Raw genomic sequence first — 22208 nt, 5'->3', positions numbered from 1 at the left:
TCTTTAACTGAATAATGGGTTAATAGTATCTAACTACCTCACAGTGTTGGGATAAAGATTAAGAGTTAATATGCATAAAGCACTTATAACAATACTTAGCATGTAGTACACACCTAATAAGCATTAGTCATGGACATTATAATCTATCAGCTATATATTTCCATACATCTATGATTACCTCGTTAGGATAAGTTCTTAGCAATATAATTGTTGGGTAAGATGATGGACAAAATTTTAATGCTTTTAATACAACTGGCCAAAATATGCACCAGAAGATACATTAAATCCCATTGTATCTAACTAAATACCATTGTATCATCAGATACTTATTTTATTCCCACTTATTTATGTCACAAGGCATGACAACCCACTACCCACCCATCAATCAATTACAGTTGCCCTCTGTATACTCACCAACCCAGAATGAGGGAGTGGTGTCTGGTAATCTGTAGTTTAGAGATGTTCCCATTTGATTCATAAATATTCTTCAGTTTAAAGCCATTGTTCTAGAATGTTATCAATTGGCAATCAATTGATAAATTTTATCGATTTAAATCAATTGATTAATGCTAAAACATTAGCATACCCAACCTTTTTGTAATACCAACACCTTAGACCAGGCTCTTTTTGAAATTCCCCTTGGCTTTTATAACACTTCTCCTACCTTATTTCCTATTTCTATGTCACTTTTTTTTTTCCTTTAGGGGAAAAAAAAAACTGGATATTTTATATAACTGGGAAGTCTAAAGTGGCACTGGCTGCAGGCACATTGTCCAATAGAAATAGAACACGAAGCATGTAAACTTAGGGTCTGAAATCATTCATCAGAGTGCTGCCTCTCTCCTCCCATCATTGGCTTGCTTGCTCTCTATGTGGCCTAAGTCTTGGATGGACTCTCTGGTAATCAAGGTACTGGCAGCCTCTGACTCACATCCTTGAGGCTTAACAAGCCCAGGAGAAAACAAAACAAAAAAACAAAAACAAAAACACACAGACAAAAAACGATGTATACCCAAGAATCCTAGAATAGGAATCTTCCCCACCAGGAACTAATCCAGGAGCAGGAGTTACCACATCAAACCCAGCAGAGTGCCATGTTTACATTCCCAACACGTCCCTATCTACCAGTTCCTTCTCAACTGTCTTCTGATTTCTCTTGCTTCCTCAAAGCATTCACAACCAATCACTGAGTCATGCTGATTTAATGTCCCAGTTGTTCTCAAGTCTGTCCTCTGTCCTAACTGCTATGACCTTGGTTCAGACTCTCATCATCTCTTTCCGTAGCCTTCTATCCGGTCTCCTTTCTACATTTCTGCTGCCCTTGGATTCATCCTCCATACATATCCAGATGCAGCCCATTTCCTTGCTTAATGACATTAAGTGCAATACCATTAGGACAAAGTCAAAAATGCCCTAGCATACAAAACTCTCTAAGACCTTCCAGAACTACTCCTGATCCTTGTATGACCAAACCAAACTCGTTTGTTTTTCCTCAAAACCTGTTCCCAATTTTGGTTAAATGCGTTCCACTCATTAAGTACCAATGCTGAAAATTTAGTCATTCTCAGCTCTTTTCTCTTTCTTTCTATGTCCATGTTTTTCTCTGCCTGTTGCACTCTGACTGCCCTGCCCAGGCCGTATCATATTTCTCCTCTTTACCAGTCATCCGCGGAGTCTGTGCACCTTCCCAGCTTCTCTCCACATTGCCATCAGGTATCCCTTTAAACACAAGCTTTACTTAGAAAAACTTCAGCGGCTCCTCATTATCCACTGAATACAAGTCCCCTGGTATTGAAAATATCACAGACTGGAAATTAGTATGATTCAACACAACTGAAAATTATCATGGTTCAACATGATTGATACTTTGGGCCCTATCCCCTGTGCCCCACCTCTCCACATCATGCAGGCAACCTCATTGTCCCCATGCCTGTTTCCTCTGTTCTCCGTGTGTGGAATGCTCTTCACACTGGCCTTTAGAAATCCTTCGCAATCTTCAGGGCCCTGGCTTTTTCTTCCATGAAGCCTTCCTAGATTTTTCCTAGTCAGACAAAATAAATTCTCTGCGCATCCATTGAAGTTTGTCTATACCCATACCTATATCACAGAAGTGATCACAGCCTGATTGATGCAGTAGTGAGCTGTGCACCAGTGTCAGCCCCAGTGACATGGGAGCTCCACTATTTCCCAATTCTGTAACTTTGGGGAAATTATGAGCCTGATTTCTCATCTACACATGGCAACGTTAATACCTGCCTCACAGGGTTATCTTAAAAATGAGATGATACGTATAAAGATGTTAGAATAGTTCCTGGCACTTGTTCCTGGACTTGCTCTGACCCCTTCTGAAAACCCCACATCACATCTCAGTTACGCCTGTGTGTTCTGGAGTCTGACTCCCTGGCACTGAAGCCCAGCTCTATCGCTTACCAGCTGTGTGGTTTTGGTCAAGTTCTTTGTCTTTGCAGTGTCTGTTTCCCCATCTGCAAAACGGGGATAATAAGTGCATGTACCCAACTGGGCTGTTATGAGGATTAAGTAAGAGGAATATAGCAAACACTTAGAGCAGTGCTTGGCATAGAGGAAGTGCTCAGTGTTAGTTACAGTTACTATCTCTGCATTTCCGGGATCCAGCAGAAAAACTGGAGGACAGTGTTCCATAAATGTGTCACTGTACTGAACCCTGTTTCTCTTTGCAGTGTAATTTAGTTAAGGTTCTTCCCCACATTAACAATCCAAACCCATTCCATTACAATTTAGGTATTGTTTTGCTAACCCCTGTTTATAAAATGTCAAGCTCTACACTGTCTCATTGCTTGGTGAACCATTAGTGAGTGTAAATGTGGGTACAAATCAATTATGGGTGGTTTATTTAGTCTTGGATTGGCTTCTCTGAAACTCACAAGATATTATTATATACATGTGATTTGATTAATTTGCCTATAGCCTGTCAAGTGAACTGCACCCCTCCAAAAAAAGTATATTAAAATATTTTTGTTGATTTTGAGGTAGTTGTTTGCAATATATAGAAAGATATCATCTAAAAGAATAAGTTAATATTACAAAAACACTAAAATAAATATCATCCTGCATTTCTATAAATGTTTTTGCAGAATTATTTTATTTCTGGATGTAATGATTAAAAAAAAACCCCACAAAATCTCTAATCTATACTGACAATTGGGGCAGGATGAGATATAGTCTCTAATTCTCTGAGTTTTGCTTTGGAGTTTGAGTTATCATAATGCTTCAGAAGGAAGCCACTGTTGATTATTGAGAGAGGCAGACAGGGGTGTAGGGGGGAATACAGGGGAGCAGCCAGGACTGCAGTTCCCACTGACAATGACCCTGCTGAAGAAGCACTTATAGTCAGAAGATGTGGAAGAAAAAAGGTAAAAGAAAGAAAAACAAATTCATTATAAATATTCAAAACTTGACTATAATGAAGTTTCTCAACCTTGGCACAATTGACATTTGGGGCTGGATAATCCTTGGGGCTGGGGGGGGGGGGGAGGGGGGAGGGGCTGTCTTGTGCACTGAAGAATGTTTAGCAGCATCCCTGCCTTCTACCCACTAGGTGCTAATAGCACCCCCTTCCTAGTTCTAACAACCAAAAATGTCTCCAGACATTGCCAAATGTCCCCTGAAAGGCAAAATCACCCAGGTTTGAGAATAACTACCTTGATGGGAGAAAATTAGTAAAGGTATTAGGTGGAACATCTTATAGATTATTAAAAACGTTCCCTATTTTTAGGTATTTTTATTGACACACATAGGCTTATCATAAAACTAATGATCTGTACTAACAATAAAAAGACCCCAGACCATGGTTCTGATACATTTCCCCAGAGATTAGCACCAGGAGTCCTGTCTGGGATGCGGTGATGAAGGTAAATGGGTGACAGGGAAGGAAAGAGGTGCTTTAAAGTGCCAGTTGGTCTTTCCAACCAGCAAATCTATTTTTGCCCACCTGTGAGGTGCAAGACACTGCAGAGAATGTGGAGGTACACTGCACTCAGACTTTCCTTTAAAGATTATACTTCCATGACAAATGACTTCCCACCTTCTGCTTTTTCCTTTTAATAAACACCTGGTTGGTATTTGTTTCAACAGAGGCCATTAAAAATAGTGTTATGCAGTCAGAAAATGGGACTGTTAAAAGAACAGAAGGACATACAGTTCATTTCTCCATAATACTTCACTGAAATCATTTTAGGAAATTAACAATTACATTAATTGCCTAAAAACAAGATTCTCTGTTCTTCCTTGGCAGTACATTTCCCCCCAATTTCTTCTTTATAATTGGTAATAGAAATGCTGAAATTAGGATAAAAACTTTAAACTTGTCATCATGATGAAATTAACTTATAATGCAAAAATAACACTTCCCTATACTGACTTAGTAATATTTCTACTTTTAACTATAGGGGATGAATAAATAAAGGAACACAAGTCTCAAACAGACATGGTGTGCTCAAGAGGTTTAATTATGTGACGAGTAATAAAAAGAACTGGCATAAAGTCCATGGCACTAACCTCCGCAAGGATTCCTATTTCCTGAAAACTAGAACAGGCCTAAAGATGGATCTCCTGACCCAACTACAAACAGGTATTTACTTCCTATTAACCTTTGTCAACACTGAACTTCTGAAGCCATTGTTTCCTCTGACGAGACATGCCTTTATTCATATTAGTTTTTCAGAGTGTGTTAGAGTTAAACACGTATTTAGCAACAGCCAAAACGGCAGGGAGACAACAGCAGGAACCAGCAGACACTGCCTATGAGAGATGAAGCTCTTGAAAGAAGTACCAGGATACAGTCTGCTTTGATTTCGGGCGTGAGCTTGAGTAATCCTAACCCTTCACCCACTTCCAACCCATCGTCCCCCACTTTAATGACGCAAATCTTAATTTATAGGAAGATCTTTTGCTTTTTTTGGAAAACAAATGCACGCTCAGATTCTAGGAGCCACTTTTATCATAGTGATTTCTGTGTTACACACTCTTACATGCGACAGACCGCTCTGCTGAGAGTCAGGCAACCTGGCAAGTTAGACTTCGATTCTAAACACTTACTAGAAGTGCGTCCAGGTCAGACACTCAATTCCTCCTGGTCTTATCTAGAAAATGGGTATAAATACCTGCCCTTTCTTACCTGACATAATTGTCCTGAGGTTCATGTAAGAAAATGTAGTTGTCAAGAGAAAAAAGCACTGTGTTCCTACCGGTGCTGTGGCAGAATTGCTCTCATAATATGCATGTTACAGTCCAATTCTTTCAGCTGAATCAGCTTCTTTGTTCATGCCTTAGAGAGCTGGCAGTATTGTATCCCCTGCTGTTAAAATGTGAATACATTAGGTCATTGGTTAAAAGAATAAGAACTATACTAGAAGCAATGCCTCTTTATGATGAAGGTAAAAATACTGAAATAAAAATTTTAAAGTCTTCGAAGATGAGGCAACTACCTTAAAGCAGTAAGAGAATGACTTCTGTTTGTGCACCCAAGGGGAAGGAAATAAAAATAATCCTAATCAGAATTTCTTGACCTTGACACTTTATGATCTGCTTCATCGTTTTGGTTTATTTACACTTCTGACTCCCGGGGCTCTCAGTGCCCTGGGCTTCTGGGACCCAATCTCTTGTACCCTCTCTTTACACCTTCCCCTGAGCAACACAAAAAACTTCTGATTAATGTCAGAAACTTAATTAACTGAATGTTAGCTGAAATCGATTTCAGAAAGTATTAACTGATCTACCTTTTAACTCTTAAACTACTTGTTTCCAACTGTAGTAAAAGGTTTGGGCACCCTACAAAGGAATGCTGTGCATCCCAAATCAGATTTCTCTTTTTCTTTTGGGGAAGGGAGTGGTGGTAGTGATAATGGAGAGTATGATGGATAGAAAACGTTTATATTCTCATTAAGATAAGAAGGTTTTATGCTCTCACAGAATGGTTCTCAGGTACAAAAGAACGTATCCATTTTTCTATTTTGAATTCTTAATGTCAATTCATAACCCATAGTTGATATTCAACTGATGTTTGTTGAAGTCAATCATCTTGTTTTGGATCTGTCAGGCTGACAGGAAGAAAGGGTCTGCTAGCATCCTCAGTCCCCTGCGATTTGTCCTTAGCTGGTCTCCCTGAGAATACTCCTTCGATGGAGGCTTAGCCATGTCTATGAATCCAAATCCATCCTTCAGTTCCCTGGCATTCTTGGATTTGGGTCCACACTTAAATTAGTATTTAATGCCTTCATATTGATGTCCTACAATGCCTTAATATTATTTCTATTATTTCCACCCTTGGTTCTGGGGTTTCCATTTAAAAAAAAATTGTCACAGTATACCTTCTTATTTCTTAATACTGAGCAACTAAGAAAAGATACAAAAGATACAAAATCCATCCTAACCAAGAAGTCCCTTCCATCAAGAGTTGTAAAACATTCTGTTCATGTGTTTGGAATTATCTTTTGACTTTAACATTTTGACTCTAACATTTTTTTTTTTTTTAATTTGAAGGAGAATTTTAGAAGTTTCCAAAAAAAAAAGTAACTTTATCACCAAATCAGTAAACCACGTTACCAATTATTTTTTATTTGTATTGCACACAATATTTTACAGAAAAAAAATAAGGAACCCCTTATTGTTAAACTCCAATTAATTACATGTTTTCTTCTGATTCTTCTCAATGTAGATACCTAAATTTTTACATAAATATAATCAGTACATAAAATAATTTAACACTTTTGAATCTCATTTAACATTTGTTCATACAATTTTACATATAGCAATATCATTTAATGACTATATAACAGTCTACAACAGCAATACCAATACATCAAAATCTGCTCATCCATTTCCCAATTTGGGGCTTTTTTTAAACCCATATGAATGAAATTGCTAGAAATATCTTTGTATAAGTAGCTTATTTTTCTTTTAAATACTTCCCTAGGCATATGCTATTCAAAGTGAGTTTATCTAGCAAAAAAAGATTGGTTACAGAGCTCTTGTTGTAATCATCTAAATAATTCTTTTAAAAATTACTAATATAATAATGCTACTGACATGAAGACACGTGAATTTTAAAATGTTTTGCTGTAATAGCATAAACTAGGTCAAAGTTGTTTCAATTTGCATTTTTAATACTATTTAAATCTGAATTATCATTCCAAGAATTCACTTTTATTTGTAGCTTCTCATTTGTACTCTATCTTTTCATTAATATGCTTAGTAAAGAGTAGAAAGCCTTATGGATTTGCATCTACTTTTTAAAAAACATTAAGCACTTTATTCATGTGTAATGCTAGTTTTTTTTTTTTTTTAACCCAATCTTTTCTTCATTTTCTTTCTGTTTGGTGTCCATTTTTCATTTTTCTTTAGTTGATCTCACCTACTTCCCCAATAATGTTTTTCATTGCCATAAAGTTTTTTTTGTACTACTGGGATGAGAATTGTAGTCTTTTTATTTTTACCTTTATAATCAACATTTTAATTCATCTGGAATGAATGGCCTTATCATATGTAAAGTGGGCCCGATTCTTTTTTCATACTGACATCCAGGCTAGTCTTTCCACCAGTAGTTATTTCATAATCACTTGTTTTTTAATTGGTTTGTCTTTAAATCCTAAACTTTCTAAATATACTATGATGCTGAGTAGGGAGTTTAAGGGCAAGACTCTCATTTTTTTCCCCTAAGTTAAAAAGACAAATCTATCTTTCCTTGCCTATTTTCCTACTTTACACAATTCTGTCAAATTATTCAAAGTATCAGTTGGAATGGTGAGTGGAAGTGTAATAAATCTATATATTAATGTCATCTAGGGGCATTCCTTTGGATAGGATTTCATACACATTACCTAACTTAATCCTCACAATAATTCGGCAAAGTACAGTTCTATAGATGGTGAAATTATCTTGATGGGTTTAAACCTAAAAATATACCCCATAAAACCACTTTACCACATTCAAAATATGCATAAATATTAAGACGAATTCATGACTTGTTTCCAGTAAGCTGTAAATTTCTTAAATCTTTTTCTCCTTTTCCTCACCTTTTAGCCTAGTAACATCTGCATTTCTTATAAACATGCCGTTCAGATCAAAAGATACTCTAAAAAGCATTACTTTGTCAAAACTTAGCCAAATTCTGCTGCCAGGAGCTCCACTGCTCTAAACTATATTTTTAATTAATCCTAATCTTCCCATTTCCCTGATGAGAATCAGCTGAGAGACCCGAGTCTGGAGCAATGCTGCACTGACTTCCAGGAGCATGTTTCCCCTCCCGCAGTACAGGCACTCTTGTAACAGTTAATGTTAGAAGAAAGCCTAGATTCCACTGTTGGCTCTTCTACACATACCAGACCCTGAGCAAATTATTAATAGTTGTCTTTCTTCTTTAAAAATCTATTCACTATCAGCCTCACAGGGTTGTTGAGAAACTGTAATTAGAAAGCACAATAAGCACCTAACATAGAAATGCTCCATTCCAGAACAAAAAATTGGCTTAATGGGCTCTCTTCCTATAGGATTATCATTCTAAGGAACAGAAACAGGAGACTGAAGTGGATGGAGTTTACCTCTTCCCGCAACTCCACAGATACTCACAACTGTAGTACAACAGTTTTGGCTTCTGATGGTTCTAGAAAAAAAAAGTTTCTGTTGTTTAGAAATCTATGGATGGTTTTGAGAAACCATCTGTAATCCCAGGTTAGAAATGCCTCACTCCATTTCTTCTTAGGAATTTCATAACAGCCAATCTGAAGTACCTTTTCCTGGGGGCAAGATATTTTTTCCTTTTGGCCTGAGTTAGAGTTGTTGGAAGTTCTTTTCTTTTAGGTGCCAGCACAGGGCTCTGCAGCAATTTTCTGAAGTATTAAATCAGAACTAACCTTATGCCCTAGACTTCCTTTGGGACAAACTTCCCAAGAATGAACTCTTCAATGACTAAATGAATTCTCCAGCACTTTTTGTCATCTTCTGATTGTGGTGGTGTCCCTGACTCATAGGTTAACAAGAGTCAAATGGGGGAACTGCACTGCAAAGTGGAACTGAACTGCAAAGTGTATTGTAAACACCAGACCTTGACAAATAAAGGAACATGCAAAGCTAATCTTTTAACAGTTGGCACTTGCATAAGTTGCTATTGCTACCATCATGTCTGTACATTGGTATCATATACAAAACACCCACATAATTTACTGTGTAACTATTCAGAGGTGGTAGCAACTGTAATAGCTGCAAAACGAATTAAAATATTCCTTAGATATTATTGTTGTTATAGACAAATACAATCTGAAGATCATTAGTAGATATATATTACCTGCCGTTAAGCACAGTTGCTAATATGGAACCCTCACTTATACACCCAATACTAAAATAAAGTTAACCTTGTCCAGCAGTCAATCAGTTACTGATAGGTTAACAAAGACATCCAATGACTGATGTCTCAAACAGAACTAAAGACAACATCTACACAGCATCCATCATATAACCAGTTCTAATTACTCATATAGGAAACTGTCCTCTAAATGAAAATACTCTGATGCCAGGACGAAGGCCCAAAATAGCACTTCCAGTTTGCTTCTTCCTAGTTTTCAAGATGTTTCCCTGGGCTTTCTAGGTTTTTGCTTCCCTCAGAGGAGTCTAGTTTGGCCATGATTATGTTATTGGTTCCAGAAACCTCTGGTTGTTTATCATCACCATCAAAGATAATGTCTTCTGGATTTGGAGGTGGGGGACAGAATTCTTCACTTGGAAAGATCTCCCGGAACAGTGTTTCAGCTTGCTTGACCGCATGCTCATTTCCCAGTCCACAGTCAGGCCCAGAGCAGACATAAACATTGGGAGGTAAGCCATTATATGAGCTTCTGCTGACTCCGGAGGAATCTCTCATATTAAAATAAAGAGCCCACAAGAGTCTTGGCTTTGTAAGTTCCTCCTCATTTATTGCTGCTTCAGTATATGGAGTGAATAGTTTCTTTACTACTGAGTCTAAGTCTTCTCTTGCTGTTTTAGAGGAGGAACAGGTCAGATGTACCAGATAAGTGTCTTTCATGCACGTCATGGTTGAAGAACATAATTCAGTGACACGAACGGCACATGTTCCTGAGTCCACTGGAGGCACTATCAAAATGGAAATTTGCTGATCTGAATCTGTCTTTAGTATAGATTGATCTGTAATGAGCACTGCCCTGGAGATCTGCTTATACTGTATACTTGAGCATGTTTTCTCAGAAAGGTAACTATCCTCCACAATAAAATATTTAGCATTTATTCTTTGACCTAAGTGATCTATAATTGCTTTACATCTTCCAGATTCTTTGTCAACTACAAGGCATTGAACTTTATGGCGAAGACAATAGATTCCACCAAAAACTGCACACATCCTGCAGAAACACTGGGGAATTTCTCCTTGGCCATATAAGGGAAATAAAAAGGGAGTGTTGCCAAACCGTCCAAGACACTGAAGGAAGTTTTTTGTTGCTTTAAGGCCATCTATTGTAGTGCAAGATGATTCTGTCATTGCAATGGAGTGCAGTACAAAATGCTGGAGGTTGGGGGTTAATTTTTTAGTTTTTAAGTACTCTGAAAATGAGCACTGCATGAAAGCTTGGTATTGGTCAGGATGTTGTTCATAGTCTAAACAAAATGTAAGAAATTTCATTAGTATCCTCTTTTCAACCATAGTGAGTTCTTTGCTATTGAAGACATCTGCTCTGGAACAAGGCACCTGTTCTACTTTTCCTTCTCGAAATGCAAGAATCCTAGTGACATTTTTAAATTCTGCATAACGACTAACATTTGATTTGATTAAAAGATCAATCAGCAACCCTTGAGAATACAGGAGCTTTGATACCAAATCAATATTAAACCTCCTGCTTTCTTTAACTATTTGAGAGTAAGTAATCCTATTTCTCTTTAGTTGATCATTGTTGTCTTCCTCTATAGGTTTGTTTTCATCTGTATCTTCATCTGAAACTGTGCGTCTACAAGTTTCATCTCCACAATATTTTTCTTCTGCCAAGGTGCCCTCTACACCACTTACTTCTAGTGAAATCTCTCCATCATTTTTTGGAATGTCTTTGGCAGGCATTTCGTAGCTAGTAACATATGAGTGTGTTTCTTCAGACAAGCATGCAGAATCCAGAGGTTTAGTGAGAGTACTAGATGTCAGTGAGGAAGGATTTTTCTGCAGAGCATCAGTCTCTTCAATTTTGTCATCCATATCCTGATTGGCGTAACAAAAAACTTCTGTGTGTTGAATGGTTTCATCCGTCTTGCGCAGAGTGATGGCTTCTTCTGTTTCATGAATCAGGCCTTGCCACGAGGCAGTACTTTCTTCTGCAACATCACTCTTTTGCTGGTACTCCTTCAACCAGGAGAGCAATCCTGAAAAGTTGAAACTTGCCCAGTTTCCTCCATAGTAGCTTCTTGAATCGAGATGCAGAACCCTCTGACCACTTCTTGAACACGCAGCTGCAAGGATGGATTCAGGCAGACCTGTCCCTATTATGATCACATCGAATTCTGTGGGGAGACTGTCCGCCATTCTGGAAGATAAAGCGTCTGCTGACAACTGCCGATAAAGGAAACACGTATGAGTCTAGGCTGAGGGCTCAGCTGGGACGTGAATGTGCTGTAATAAATCTCTCCTTGTGGTATTCCAGTTCATCCCAGAAGTACTGAGGCTGCAGGTCCTAGCTGTTTAACTGTTACCCTTTCTTAATACTGTTTTCCTTAGGTCAGTAGCATAAAAATATGATAAAATATATCTAATCACATCTGAGAACACTAAAACGGATGTGTGGTTTTCATTTCTGTATTTCATCTTAGCAGTAAATGTCAAAATGCATCACACATGCATTTGTGACTGGAACTCTTCTCTGAAAGAAGAAAATTCAAGAAAGAATACAATTGTAAACAATATTAAGAGAAAAGTAATTTCATGCAACAGCAATTACAATCCACTGGAGTCTGATTTGTTATTAGGACATAAGCCTCTATGAAAGCAAGTCATTAAATGCTTTCTCACATATTTTCTAATTTCTTGAAAACAACAGAGATTTACCCCCCAAATTACATAATAATGAAGAGGGGACATCATAATGTCCCATAAAAATAGAGAACTTTCGTAATACAATTCTAGAAGTTTTGCTTTTCTTTTTTTAAATATATATATATTTTTTACATTTATTCACTTTTTGAGAGACAGACAGAGTGCAAGCAGGGGAGGGGCAGAGAGGGAGGCACAGAATCTGAAACAGGCTCCAGGCTCTGAGCGGTCAGCACAGAGCCCAATGCGGGGCTCAAACTCACGAGCGGTGAGATCATGACCTGAGCTGAAGTAGGACACATAACCGACTGAGCTATCCAGGTGCCTATAAGTTTTGCTTTTTCTAATACTAATATTTGAATAAAACTATACAGAACTGTGAGCTTAGACTATAAGAAATGCATGGTTCCACCTGTTTATGGAAACAGACTACATACTATGTGCACATTGTCATGACGAGGAATATTTCTGTGGCCAATTTAGTCAGTGGGTGTTTTTAGAACAGCTGAATGAAAGACATTTCCGTGCCAAAACCTCCCGTAGGATCTCGTGGTAGCATCATGAGACTATTTTAGTGAATTAACCAGATTATTGCAAAGGGATTAATTCAGTCAAACAACCGGCATTTTGAAATATTTAGGTGCATAAAAGGTCTACTGAAGGGAACATGCATTTATAACAAATCTTTATACGAACGTACACACACACACGTGTGTTTTTAGGTGTAAGTTAAAAAGGAGAATTTCTGCCTTTCTAAGTTAAAATATATTCATATAAATAATACCTACTTGTGAAATCCAAGTGAGCATGAGGTGGCTTGCATTTTGCCAGCCTCTGGCTCTGTGACCCGGAATCTCTGTATCCCAAGATAAAGGCCTATCTAAACATCCTCTGCCAAGATTAACACGTTATTTGGATTTTTGGAGGGGGTGGGAGGTGGCAGTGAAGAAAGCGCCCCCCCCCCCCCCGTTAACTTCTGGCATAACGCTGGTTATATACCATGCACAGAACATTTGTGTGGCTAAAGGGGCAACAGCGAAGGGGGTGTAAGGCATACTGCCCTGGCAGTTTTCAGGCTGACACACTATATATACACCATGTGATGTCTCAGCCGTCATCGTCATCGTCATCGTCATCGTGCAGCTAGAGGGGGCGTTCTTTGAGCACTAATGTTCCCTACCAGTACACTCAACTGAAATCTAGATCAGTACTAAATGGGCCTGCCTAGGCTAAGATGACAAATTACTTGGACATTTGTAAAACAAGCCATTCGACCGAAAATTGGATTAAATCGACTAGTTCACTGAATGGACTGGTCAGTTTAAGTGAAATGGCGATCTTAACAGTCCTGTCTAGTCAAAGCCTCTGCCTCAAGAATATCAGGGATTCTACTTGCTGTCAGCATTCCCTGAAAAAACAGGAACTGAGCGGTGAAATGAGGCGGCCGCCCAGCCTGTTCATACATGTATGTATGCATTACTTACCCTGCTTTCTTCCAGCAGGGTGTGCAGAGGAAGACAGAACCCAGGAAGGTATATGAGGAAGTGTAACCACACCATGTGCTTATTATTGGCTTAGGAGACAGAGCAGATGATACAAAGCATAAGTGCTAAAACCAGGCACCTTCTAACCCACAGATGTCCAAAGAGTCCTCAAAACACCAAGCACATAGGACAGAACCACCTTAAAGAACATTTAGCTCACTCCTCCATGACATAACAAAACTGATGGCAGGAGAGTTTAGTGACTGGGAAACTCCATACAATCGGTTAGCCAGGCAACAGAGCAGAACCCACTCTCGTGTCATCAGGCCAGTGGGCTTTCCACTTGATAGGGCAGTGGAAACAAGCAGCCACTTTGGGAATTTTTAAATTTCCTCCCCCTACAACACTCCATGTTAGTTCTTGTTCAGGGAGAATGGGGAGGGGGGGGGGTTCCCTCCCTTTCTTCGACTTTAACTCTTATCTAGGAGCACAATCCTTGGAATTTACTTCACGCAAAGAAATTCTTAATCCTGGCTAAGAACTTTTTAAGTTCTATCATAACTCCACTGTTGACTTGTCTCCCAGGGCTTAAACGAGTCTCTGAATCTCTTAGCCCAGAGTTTCCACCTCTAACTTAAAAACAGGGATAAAGTCATGGTTGAAAGCGTAACTGTATGCCCAGAGAAACACAGAAGTCAAAACACCATGTGGTGAACGTTTCTACCAGTTTTAGGTAATCCCTTCTGACTAGGATGGGACCTGAGCAGGGAGAGGAATGAAGGAGGAAAAAGCAATGGAAGAGAAAGAGACGCAGCAGCAGAGTGAGGTCACAGAGAGGAGATAAGGAAGAGGGAGAATGCTAGCACTAATAAAGAACTCCACACACCCTGTTTTTAAAGCCCCAGGCACGAAGTCCAGGTAGAAACAGAACTTCCCAGCACATAAAGAGCACTGCTTGGAAATAAGAAATTTCATGTCTGTGATCAAACACCTGTTGCCCATCTCAGGGAGCGTTACTGATGATACTTCACAATTAAGCTTCGATCACCCTCTTTCTGCAAACTTAGCCTGCCTAAAAAATTACCTGGCAGGTATTTTAAATATAAATAATATAATCACCTAGCCATCTATATTACCACCTACAAACACTTAACAGCCCCCTCCCAAGTTTCAAATCTTTGTATAAATGAAATTCTCACATTAATGCCTATTGAGGAGGGGGGAAGTAGTATTGGAATATTAGAATCACTGAATCAATCAAATAAATGAAATCATGATTTCTATTACTTTTTTTCTGGTTTCCTTTAAAATACCAAAGAGTGAGTTATATCAAATATTTGGGTTTGCCACAACATAGGAGATTGGTGAATAAGAACATTTCTGATAATGCTGCAAAGATTTTGTTCTCAAAAACCTGCCAAGATAAAAGCAGTAATAAATTATCAATACATTTCAGGATTTTTCTTTTTTTTTAAGGAACTTTAAGACCTGAGAAATACACATTCTCATTTCACAGCCTGTACAAATGAATTCCTGGAGCACACACAAAAAGGTCCTTCCCAAGCTTAGAAAATCATGTCCTCAACGATACATTGGGTAGATCATCCTTCAAAATGTCAAGTCTCAGTGAGACTTGAATCTTCCACAGGATTAGGAATATTGTTGAAATAAATCTTCATTTTAACAATCAAGTTCTACTTTAATGAAATCTACTGGCTGCACAGCTAATTATTTGTCCATCTCGGGTGGGATTCTCAGAGCCAGATGTAATCTCACCTTAGATTTTGGTGTGCTGGAACCACTAAGGAGGTAAAATATAGTAAAAATAGCTTATGAGCCACAAGTCAATTTGCATTCTGAAGACCTGAATGAAGCTCTTTCACTTCCTAGGAAGCATTCAAAGGTTTACATCTGCTAATGAGCAAAATTAAAGAAAAGAAATACACACTGCCACTCGGCTACATTTCTACTTCTCATTTTAGAAAACAATATTGAATGAATTAAATCTCTTCTCATCCCCCTCTCCAGCTTTCATGAGTTACTTTTTCTTGAATCTGTTGACTCTACAGCCCCTCGTTCCTTTCCTCAAAGTGTAAAGCCGCTGTTTCGTGGCCTGTTGAATTATATCGGGAGGTGAAAACAGAGAAATGAGATGAACTGGACAGTGGCTGGAGGGAGCTGGGAAGGAGCTGGGGCTGAAGCCGGGCCGGCTGCGTTGGAGAGGGGCGGCCACAGGCACAGAGCCGGGGCCGCCGCAGGCCGAGAGGAGGTGAAGGAAGGAGGAAGGAAAAGCCATGCGGCGCGGGGCGGACGAGCGGAGGCGAGGCCGGCGCGGGAGCTGAACTGCAGGGCGGGCTGGAGGGGAGGCCGCGCGGGGAGGAACTGGGAGTGGGCTGGGTGGCGAGGGGACGCGCAGAGATGGTGGCAATGCAGGGAACGGGAAGTTTTCAGAGGGGAGGATGCTTTCCTCCCAGCCCAACTCACCGAAAAGGCTGCTGCTAAACCCGTCCCACACGCAGCCCACGGTGTCCCAGACCCAGCCGTTCCTCAGGCAGGACACGAAGGTAAAGGTGACCCCGAAGAGGGACACCAGCAGGTCGCTGAGGCTGATGTTGACCAGCAAGAGGTGGGTGGGAGTGCGGAGCCGCTGGAACTTGTAGTAGAGGACAAGCACCAGCAGGTTGTTGCCGACGCCCAGCAGCCCGATAGAGCCAAGGAGCAGCGCCAGGCGCTCATAGGTGCCCGGGCTGAACAGCGGCGCGGGGCTGAGCGTCCCCGCCGGTCCCGGCCCCTCGGCGCCCGCGGCCCCGCCGCCCTCCCAGTGGCCCTGGCCGCCGCTACGGTTCCCCGAGTACATGGCCTGGCGCCGGCGCGCACGGCGGCCGCGGCGCTCAGCCTCCTGCGCCGGCCGCGGCACGCTCCGCACTGGGTGGGGCTCGGGCTCCACCGCCCGCCCCGGCCATTGTGCGCGCCAGGACCTCGACACGTCACCAGAGGCCGCCCTCCTCCGCCCCTTCCGCCCGGCCCGCCACTGTAGTCCCGCCCCCTACCCCGCGCGTCGCGTTCCCGCCCCTCCCCGCTCCCCCGAGACCCCGCCCCCTTCCCTTGGGCGCTCTCCTGTAGCCCCGCCCCTATCCCCCGCTTGGTGCGTTCCCGCCGATCCCCACACCGCTGGCTCCCTCTCGTAGCTCCGCCCCCTTCCGCGCCGCGCTCCCCTATAGCTCCGCCCCCTATGCCCCCGCCCCTCGGAGCGTCTAGTTCCCTGCGGCTCCGCGCGCTCTCAACCTCCTCATAACCCCGTCCCCTCTTTCTGGCGCTTTCCCGCAGCTCACCTCTGGCGTATCCTCTGCTTCGCTCGAAGCTGGGCCTTCAGACTCTCCTTCCTGGCCCCAGCACCCACTGCCCCAGCGTGTGCCCTCACTAGTGGACAGCAGTAGGCGAGCAGGGAGGAGAAGGCAGTAGGGAGGCAAATCCACCGCAGTGGCTCCGCACATCCCATCTCCCTGCACCCGGCTTGAAAGCATCACACGCATGCACCCAATTCACTCGTGCATTTTCTCGTTTATAAACATTTATGAGCGCCTGCGCCTAACACAAGCTAATGAGAGGGTAGGTGAGGGCCTCCCATCTTGGGTTTCTCACCATCCCAGGAAGCTGTAATAACTTACTGCTAGCCCACAACATTACTCTCCTCTCACACAGGTAAGTGAGCCCCAGGCTGGACCCCTAGGCCCGCCATCGTTGTCCTTCCTGTCCTGTTACTGAGGCCTGCCAAAGCTCTTCACTGGTGGTGACCATCCAGGCTGTGCTCTCAAAGCTTCAACCTAAATCTAGCTGCTATAGAGAGGTAGGTGCTATATTTAGAACACACATTTTCCACTTGGCCTTTTCCCCAGTAGCCATGAAAATATAGTACAAGTCAAATATAGGTTGTGAACGTGATCATAGTCTGCGAGGGCACCACTGTCCCTGCACAGCCTCTAACAAGGTCCCACAGGAGGACCACAGTCCTGAGCCAGACCTGAAGGTGGCCCTGGGTGCTGGTGACAAGCACAGTGTGGAAGGGCAAAGGAATTGTCCTCTATGAGGGTGTTTACCCCTTCTACCCCTGTTCAAAAGACCAGTAGAAAATCACTAGCTTCACTGAACCCCCATTCTAAATTCCCTGGAAATGCAGAATCAAATAGGGCGGAGTGATCTCTCCACCCTGGTGCATTGAGCAGTAGCTGAGGGTGGGGGTGGGGGGGTTCCGCCCTCAAAACCTTGATTTGTCTTTAAAGATTCCAATCTGGATTTGTCATCTATGAGACTTATTAACCCATCCACACCTTTAAAAAATTCATCTAATTTAAAATTTTTTTTAATCTTTATTTTTGAGAGAGAGAGACAGCATGTGAACAGGGGAGGAGCAGAGAGAGAGGGAGACACAATCTGAAGCAGGCTCCAGGCTCTGAGCTGTCAGCACAGAGCCTGATGCGGGGCTGGAACCCACGGACTGTGAGATCATGACCTGAGCCAAAGTTGGACACTCAACTGACTGAGCCACCCAGGCACCCTTCATATAACTTTATATTTTAGATGTATGCAAACATTTAACAAGTTCTATATGTTTAATATGTTTAATGTTCACTATGTTTTCATCACACTTCCTATCTAGTCTACAGTAAGTTCTCAATAAATATTTGTTGAATGAATATAGGGCTCACTATATTTTTTTCTAAAGCATTCATTCATTCATTCGTTGGTTCATTGGTGCTGAGTCCCTGCCCTCACAAAGCTTACATTCTGGTAGTGTTGGGATAGATAATAACCAAGTAAGTACATGTGTAGTGTGTCAGATGCTGATATGTGCCATAAAGAAAAAATAAGGCAGAGAAAGGGTATGGGGGAGAGAGTGAAAAGATTATTTTGTACAAATGGTTATGGATAGCCATGCTAAGTTCTGCAAGCACAGGGAGGATGTACTGGGTTAGGACTGTTCTTAGCATTTTGGAGGAAAAACAAGGAAACCAATGTGGCTGGAGCAGAGGGGAATTAAGAAATGAGGGCAGAAATATGGGTGAGCAGTGATTGGGCAGATCATGCAGGGCCATGGCCATTTTAATAAAAGGACTTTTGCTTTTACTCTCTCAGAGTAAAGTCCAGGGAAACCTATATGGGAGAAGAATAATAGCAAGGAAGGAAAAAGAGGAGTAAGAGGCTTTTGGCAAATGTGTAAGGATTTTGATAGAGTCATTATTATAATACTATTAACTGTTAAAGATATTTATTATACTCAACAGAAGCAGACTAATACCAGAAATATGATTTATATTGTCAGTAATGATATATATTTTTATTTATTTTCAGAAGTATGTTATGATAGGAGATCCAAAATACCACACCTTAAAAAGCAAATGCATAAGGACAGACATAGACCAATGGAACAGAATAAGCAAATGCATAAGGACAGACATAGATCAATGGAACAGAATAGTCAAGATATAACCCTTCACATATATGGTCAATTGATTTTTGACAAGGCTGTCAAGACCATTCAATGGGGAAAGGAAAGTCTTTCCAACAAATGGTGGTAGGAAACCCGGATGTCCAAATGCAAACAAAAAACAAACAAAAAAATCAAGTTGGACCTTTCTCTTATACCATTTAGAAAAATTGACTCAAAAAGGAGCAAACCACTAAACTTAAACACTAAAACTATAGAACTCTTAGAAGAAAACATAGGAGAAAAGTCTTCATTGCATTGGCTTTGGCAATGATTTCTTCAATATGGCACCAAAGGCATAGGCAACATAAGAAAAAATACATAAATGAACTCCAACAAATTTTAAAACTTTTGTGCATCAAATGACACTATCAAGAGAGTGAAATGACAGTCAATAAAATATTTGTGAATCCTAGATCTATGAAGGATTAATATATAGAATATAAAAAGAACTCCTGCAACTCAACAATAACAACAACAAAAAACCCCAAGCAACCCAATTCAAAAATGGGCAAAGGACTTAAATAGACATTCCTTCAAAGATACACAAATGGCCGACAAGTGCATAAAAAGATGCTCAATATCATTAGTCACTACAGAAATGCAAATCAAAACCACAATGAAATATCACTTCACACCTGCTAGAATGGCTATTCTCAAAAAGTAAAAACTAAAACAAAAACTGGAAAATAATAAGTGTTTGCAAGGATGCGGAGAAATTATAACCCTGGTGTGCTGCTGCTGAGAATGTAAGATGGTGTAGCCACTATGCAAAAAGTGTGGCAGCTCCTCAAAAAGTTAAGCATAGAATTATCATATGATCCAGTAATCACATCTATCTATCTATCTAATCTCCAAAAGAATTGAAAGCAGGGACTGCAATAGATATTTGTACACTGATGTTCATAGCAGCCAAAATGTGGAAATGAACCAGATGTCCGTTATCAGACAAATGGATAAACCAAATGTGGCATAAAATGGAATCGTATCCAGTCTATAGAAAGGAATGAATTTCTAGTACATTACAACATGGATAAACCTTGAAAAAAATTATGCTAAGTGAAATAAGTCAGACACAGAAGGACGAATATTGTATGATTCCACTTACATGCAGTACCTAGAATAGGCAAATTCATGGAGATGGAAAGTCAGGGGCTGAGGACTGAGGTGGGAGGACTTGGGAGTTAGTGGTTAAGATCACAGAGCTTCAGTTTGGGATGATGAAAAAGTTCTGAAATAGACAGTGGTGATGGTTGCATAACATTGTAAGTGTGCTTCAAGCCACTGACTTGTGTACACTTTTATGTTATGTATATTTTCACAATAAAAAAGTAGATGCAAATTGTGCCTGCATTTCTCAGAGTAGGAAAAGGAAACAGATGCAACCAGCTTATTGAGCAAGCTGGACTCAGCAGGTGTAAGCAGAAAGTAACTTTACTCTCTCCCATTACTGATTTCAAATGTCTTCTCTGCACCTGTTCTTTAACTGCCTTTGAATGATATTTTATGAGGTTCCAAAGCCTGTCTTCCTTGATTGGTAAAGTTGTCATCTGATGTTGGCACCCTCAGATTGTAGCAGATTTTTAGTGCTGTCATTTTCTAGGGTGATTTGTGGGTTCTTTTGAGGACCTGAAGTGACAGAGATCTTTCTCTCACAAGTCCCTTGACAGAGGTAATGCCTTTGTCAGCTGTCTGCTTGCATCTCCCCCTAGGACCCTGGTTAGGGCCCCCAGACCCTGCAGGCAGTGTTCTCCAGTAGGGGCCCTCAGAGTCTAGCATCTACTCCTTTCGAAATGTATGCATTCTAGTCACACCAAATTCTGGGTGTGGACTGCTGTCGAGAACTGGCCAGCCTCAGTTTCTCCCCTCTGGTGCCCACTGGGTAGAAAGAAATTGAGAAAAGTCTCGGCCCTTTGACTGCTCTGAAATTCCAAGGAACTGTTAACTAGTGCTCTCCTCGATCTCCTAAGAAACTACCTTCTCTTCAGTAGTTTGAAGGTGAGAATGAGCTACTACCTGCAGAACTGGCTTCCCAGTATCTCTGTGCATCTTCCTGCATGGACTGTGCAGCCCTGTCCTTTAGAATGGGGGAGTTCTCCAGTTGTATTGTGGGGCCCCTTCCAAGGCATCAAGGGGTCCATTTTAATATCTTCCTTCACTGGAGCATTAAATCATCCATGTCCCTATATTCCAAGCAAATCCTTTATAAAATACAAGGGGGCAGTGAGGGGGAACGGAGACATGTTTTATCTGTCATTCTTATTCTTGCATGGGATCACTGATAACCCCCAGCCTTCCGCATCATACACATGTCATGTGAGAGGGAACTTCAACACTTGCACAATTAAGTAAACTTCCAAGGACTGGGATGCATGCTTCCCTACTCTCTCTAACCTTGGTCCCTGGTGGGAAACAGAGCCCTTACAGAAATATCTTGCCAAATATATCTGCATCTTTTCCTGCCTTATGAAACATAATTTAATGAATGTAGTTGAATTAAAAAAGAGAGGGAGAGAGAGAATCTTGCATGTCTTCAGTTCTGAATGTCAGTTCTCCTAGTGCATATAGCTCCTCAGATGCGTAGGAATCAGCTTGATGTATAAACTGTGTATCTGTCCACATTCCCCTTCCCCAATGCAGACGTTTAAACAAATGCATACATGTGTTTAAAAATGAAATTTCACTGAGAACCTTGCCCTTAAAAGCAGAGAGAGAGATATATCTCCACACCAATACCCATTGTAGTGAAATTTTTATACACTTGGGAGAAAAAGAACATTTATAAGCTTCCTGTGTGTGCATGTGTGTAAGGGGCAGGGGATAAAAACAAGTTATGTACAAAGAATCAGGGATAGACTAGCTTATGATTAGCAGCAGAAACTGATTTGAAAAGACTTCTTGTAACAACATGAGAAACAAAAGACAGTGGAATAAAATCTTCAGAATATTAAACGAAAGTGATTTCCAACCTAGGATTCTATACCCAACCTAATATCAATCAAATGCAAGAGAAAGTCAAGAATATTTTCAAACATGCAAGGTATAACAAAAATGTATTTTCCAGGCACTATTTTTGTACGTAAGCCACCAAAATGAGGGAATAACAAGAAAGGCATAGGAGATTGGATAAGGAAATTTCCCAAGTGATGGCAAAGGTGGAGAGCAGTATAACAGCTATGCCCTGATA

At 40.9% G+C, this 22208-nt stretch overlaps 2 protein-coding genes and 1 long non-coding RNA gene across 4 annotated transcripts in view; 1 reads left to right on the top strand and 2 right to left on the bottom strand.

Annotated features, from left to right (window-relative positions):
• The window catches only part of OPN3 (opsin 3), a 43868-nt gene extending 27320 nt beyond the window's left edge, over positions 1-16548 (bottom strand). The window contains exons 1-2 of one of the 2 annotated variants that reach the window (XM_058701718.1): positions 16021-16548; positions 11822-11882 (exon numbers count right to left, since the gene is read on the bottom strand). In XM_058701718.1, coding sequence (XP_058557701.1) covers positions 11842-11882; positions 16021-16393 — 414 coding nt within the window. In that variant the 5' untranslated portion in view covers positions 16394-16548 and the 3' untranslated portion in view covers positions 11822-11841. Of the gene's footprint in view, positions 1-11821; positions 11883-16020 lie in introns of those variants that run through there. The other variant, XM_058701717.1, reaches the window with a different exon arrangement.
• CHML (CHM like Rab escort protein) lies at positions 6570-16154 on the bottom strand. Its single transcript, XM_058701715.1, has 2 exons — positions 16021-16154; positions 6570-11575 (listed from the first exon to the last, which is right to left on the bottom strand). The coding sequence occupies exon 2, from the start codon at positions 11546-11548 to the stop codon at positions 9587-9589; it is 1962 nt and encodes a 653-aa protein (XP_058557698.1). The 5' UTR covers positions 11549-11575; positions 16021-16154; the 3' UTR covers positions 6570-9586.
• Positions 16549-16705: 157 nt separating the features above from the next.
• Positions 16706-18230, top strand: LOC131496277 (uncharacterized). Its single transcript, XR_009254406.1, has 3 exons — positions 16706-17145; positions 17239-17383; positions 17915-18230. It is a non-coding gene; the product is annotated as an uncharacterized LOC131496277 (long non-coding RNA).
• The last annotated feature ends 3978 nt before the right edge of the window (positions 18231-22208 follow it).

This window comes from Neofelis nebulosa, chromosome 15 (genome assembly GCF_028018385.1).
Source record: "Neofelis nebulosa isolate mNeoNeb1 chromosome 15, mNeoNeb1.pri, whole genome shotgun sequence".
Taxonomy (NCBI): Eukaryota; Metazoa; Chordata; class Mammalia; order Carnivora; family Felidae; genus Neofelis; species Neofelis nebulosa.
Note: the sequence above shows the minus strand (reverse complement) of the source record. Positions and strands in the feature narration are given on the sequence as shown.

What these genes read in the sequence shown, in the direction of transcription:
- CHML (XM_058701715.1), bottom strand. Translation starts at nt 11,548, where the DNA reads ATGGCGGACAGTCTCCCCACAGAATTCGATGTGATCATAATAGGGACA.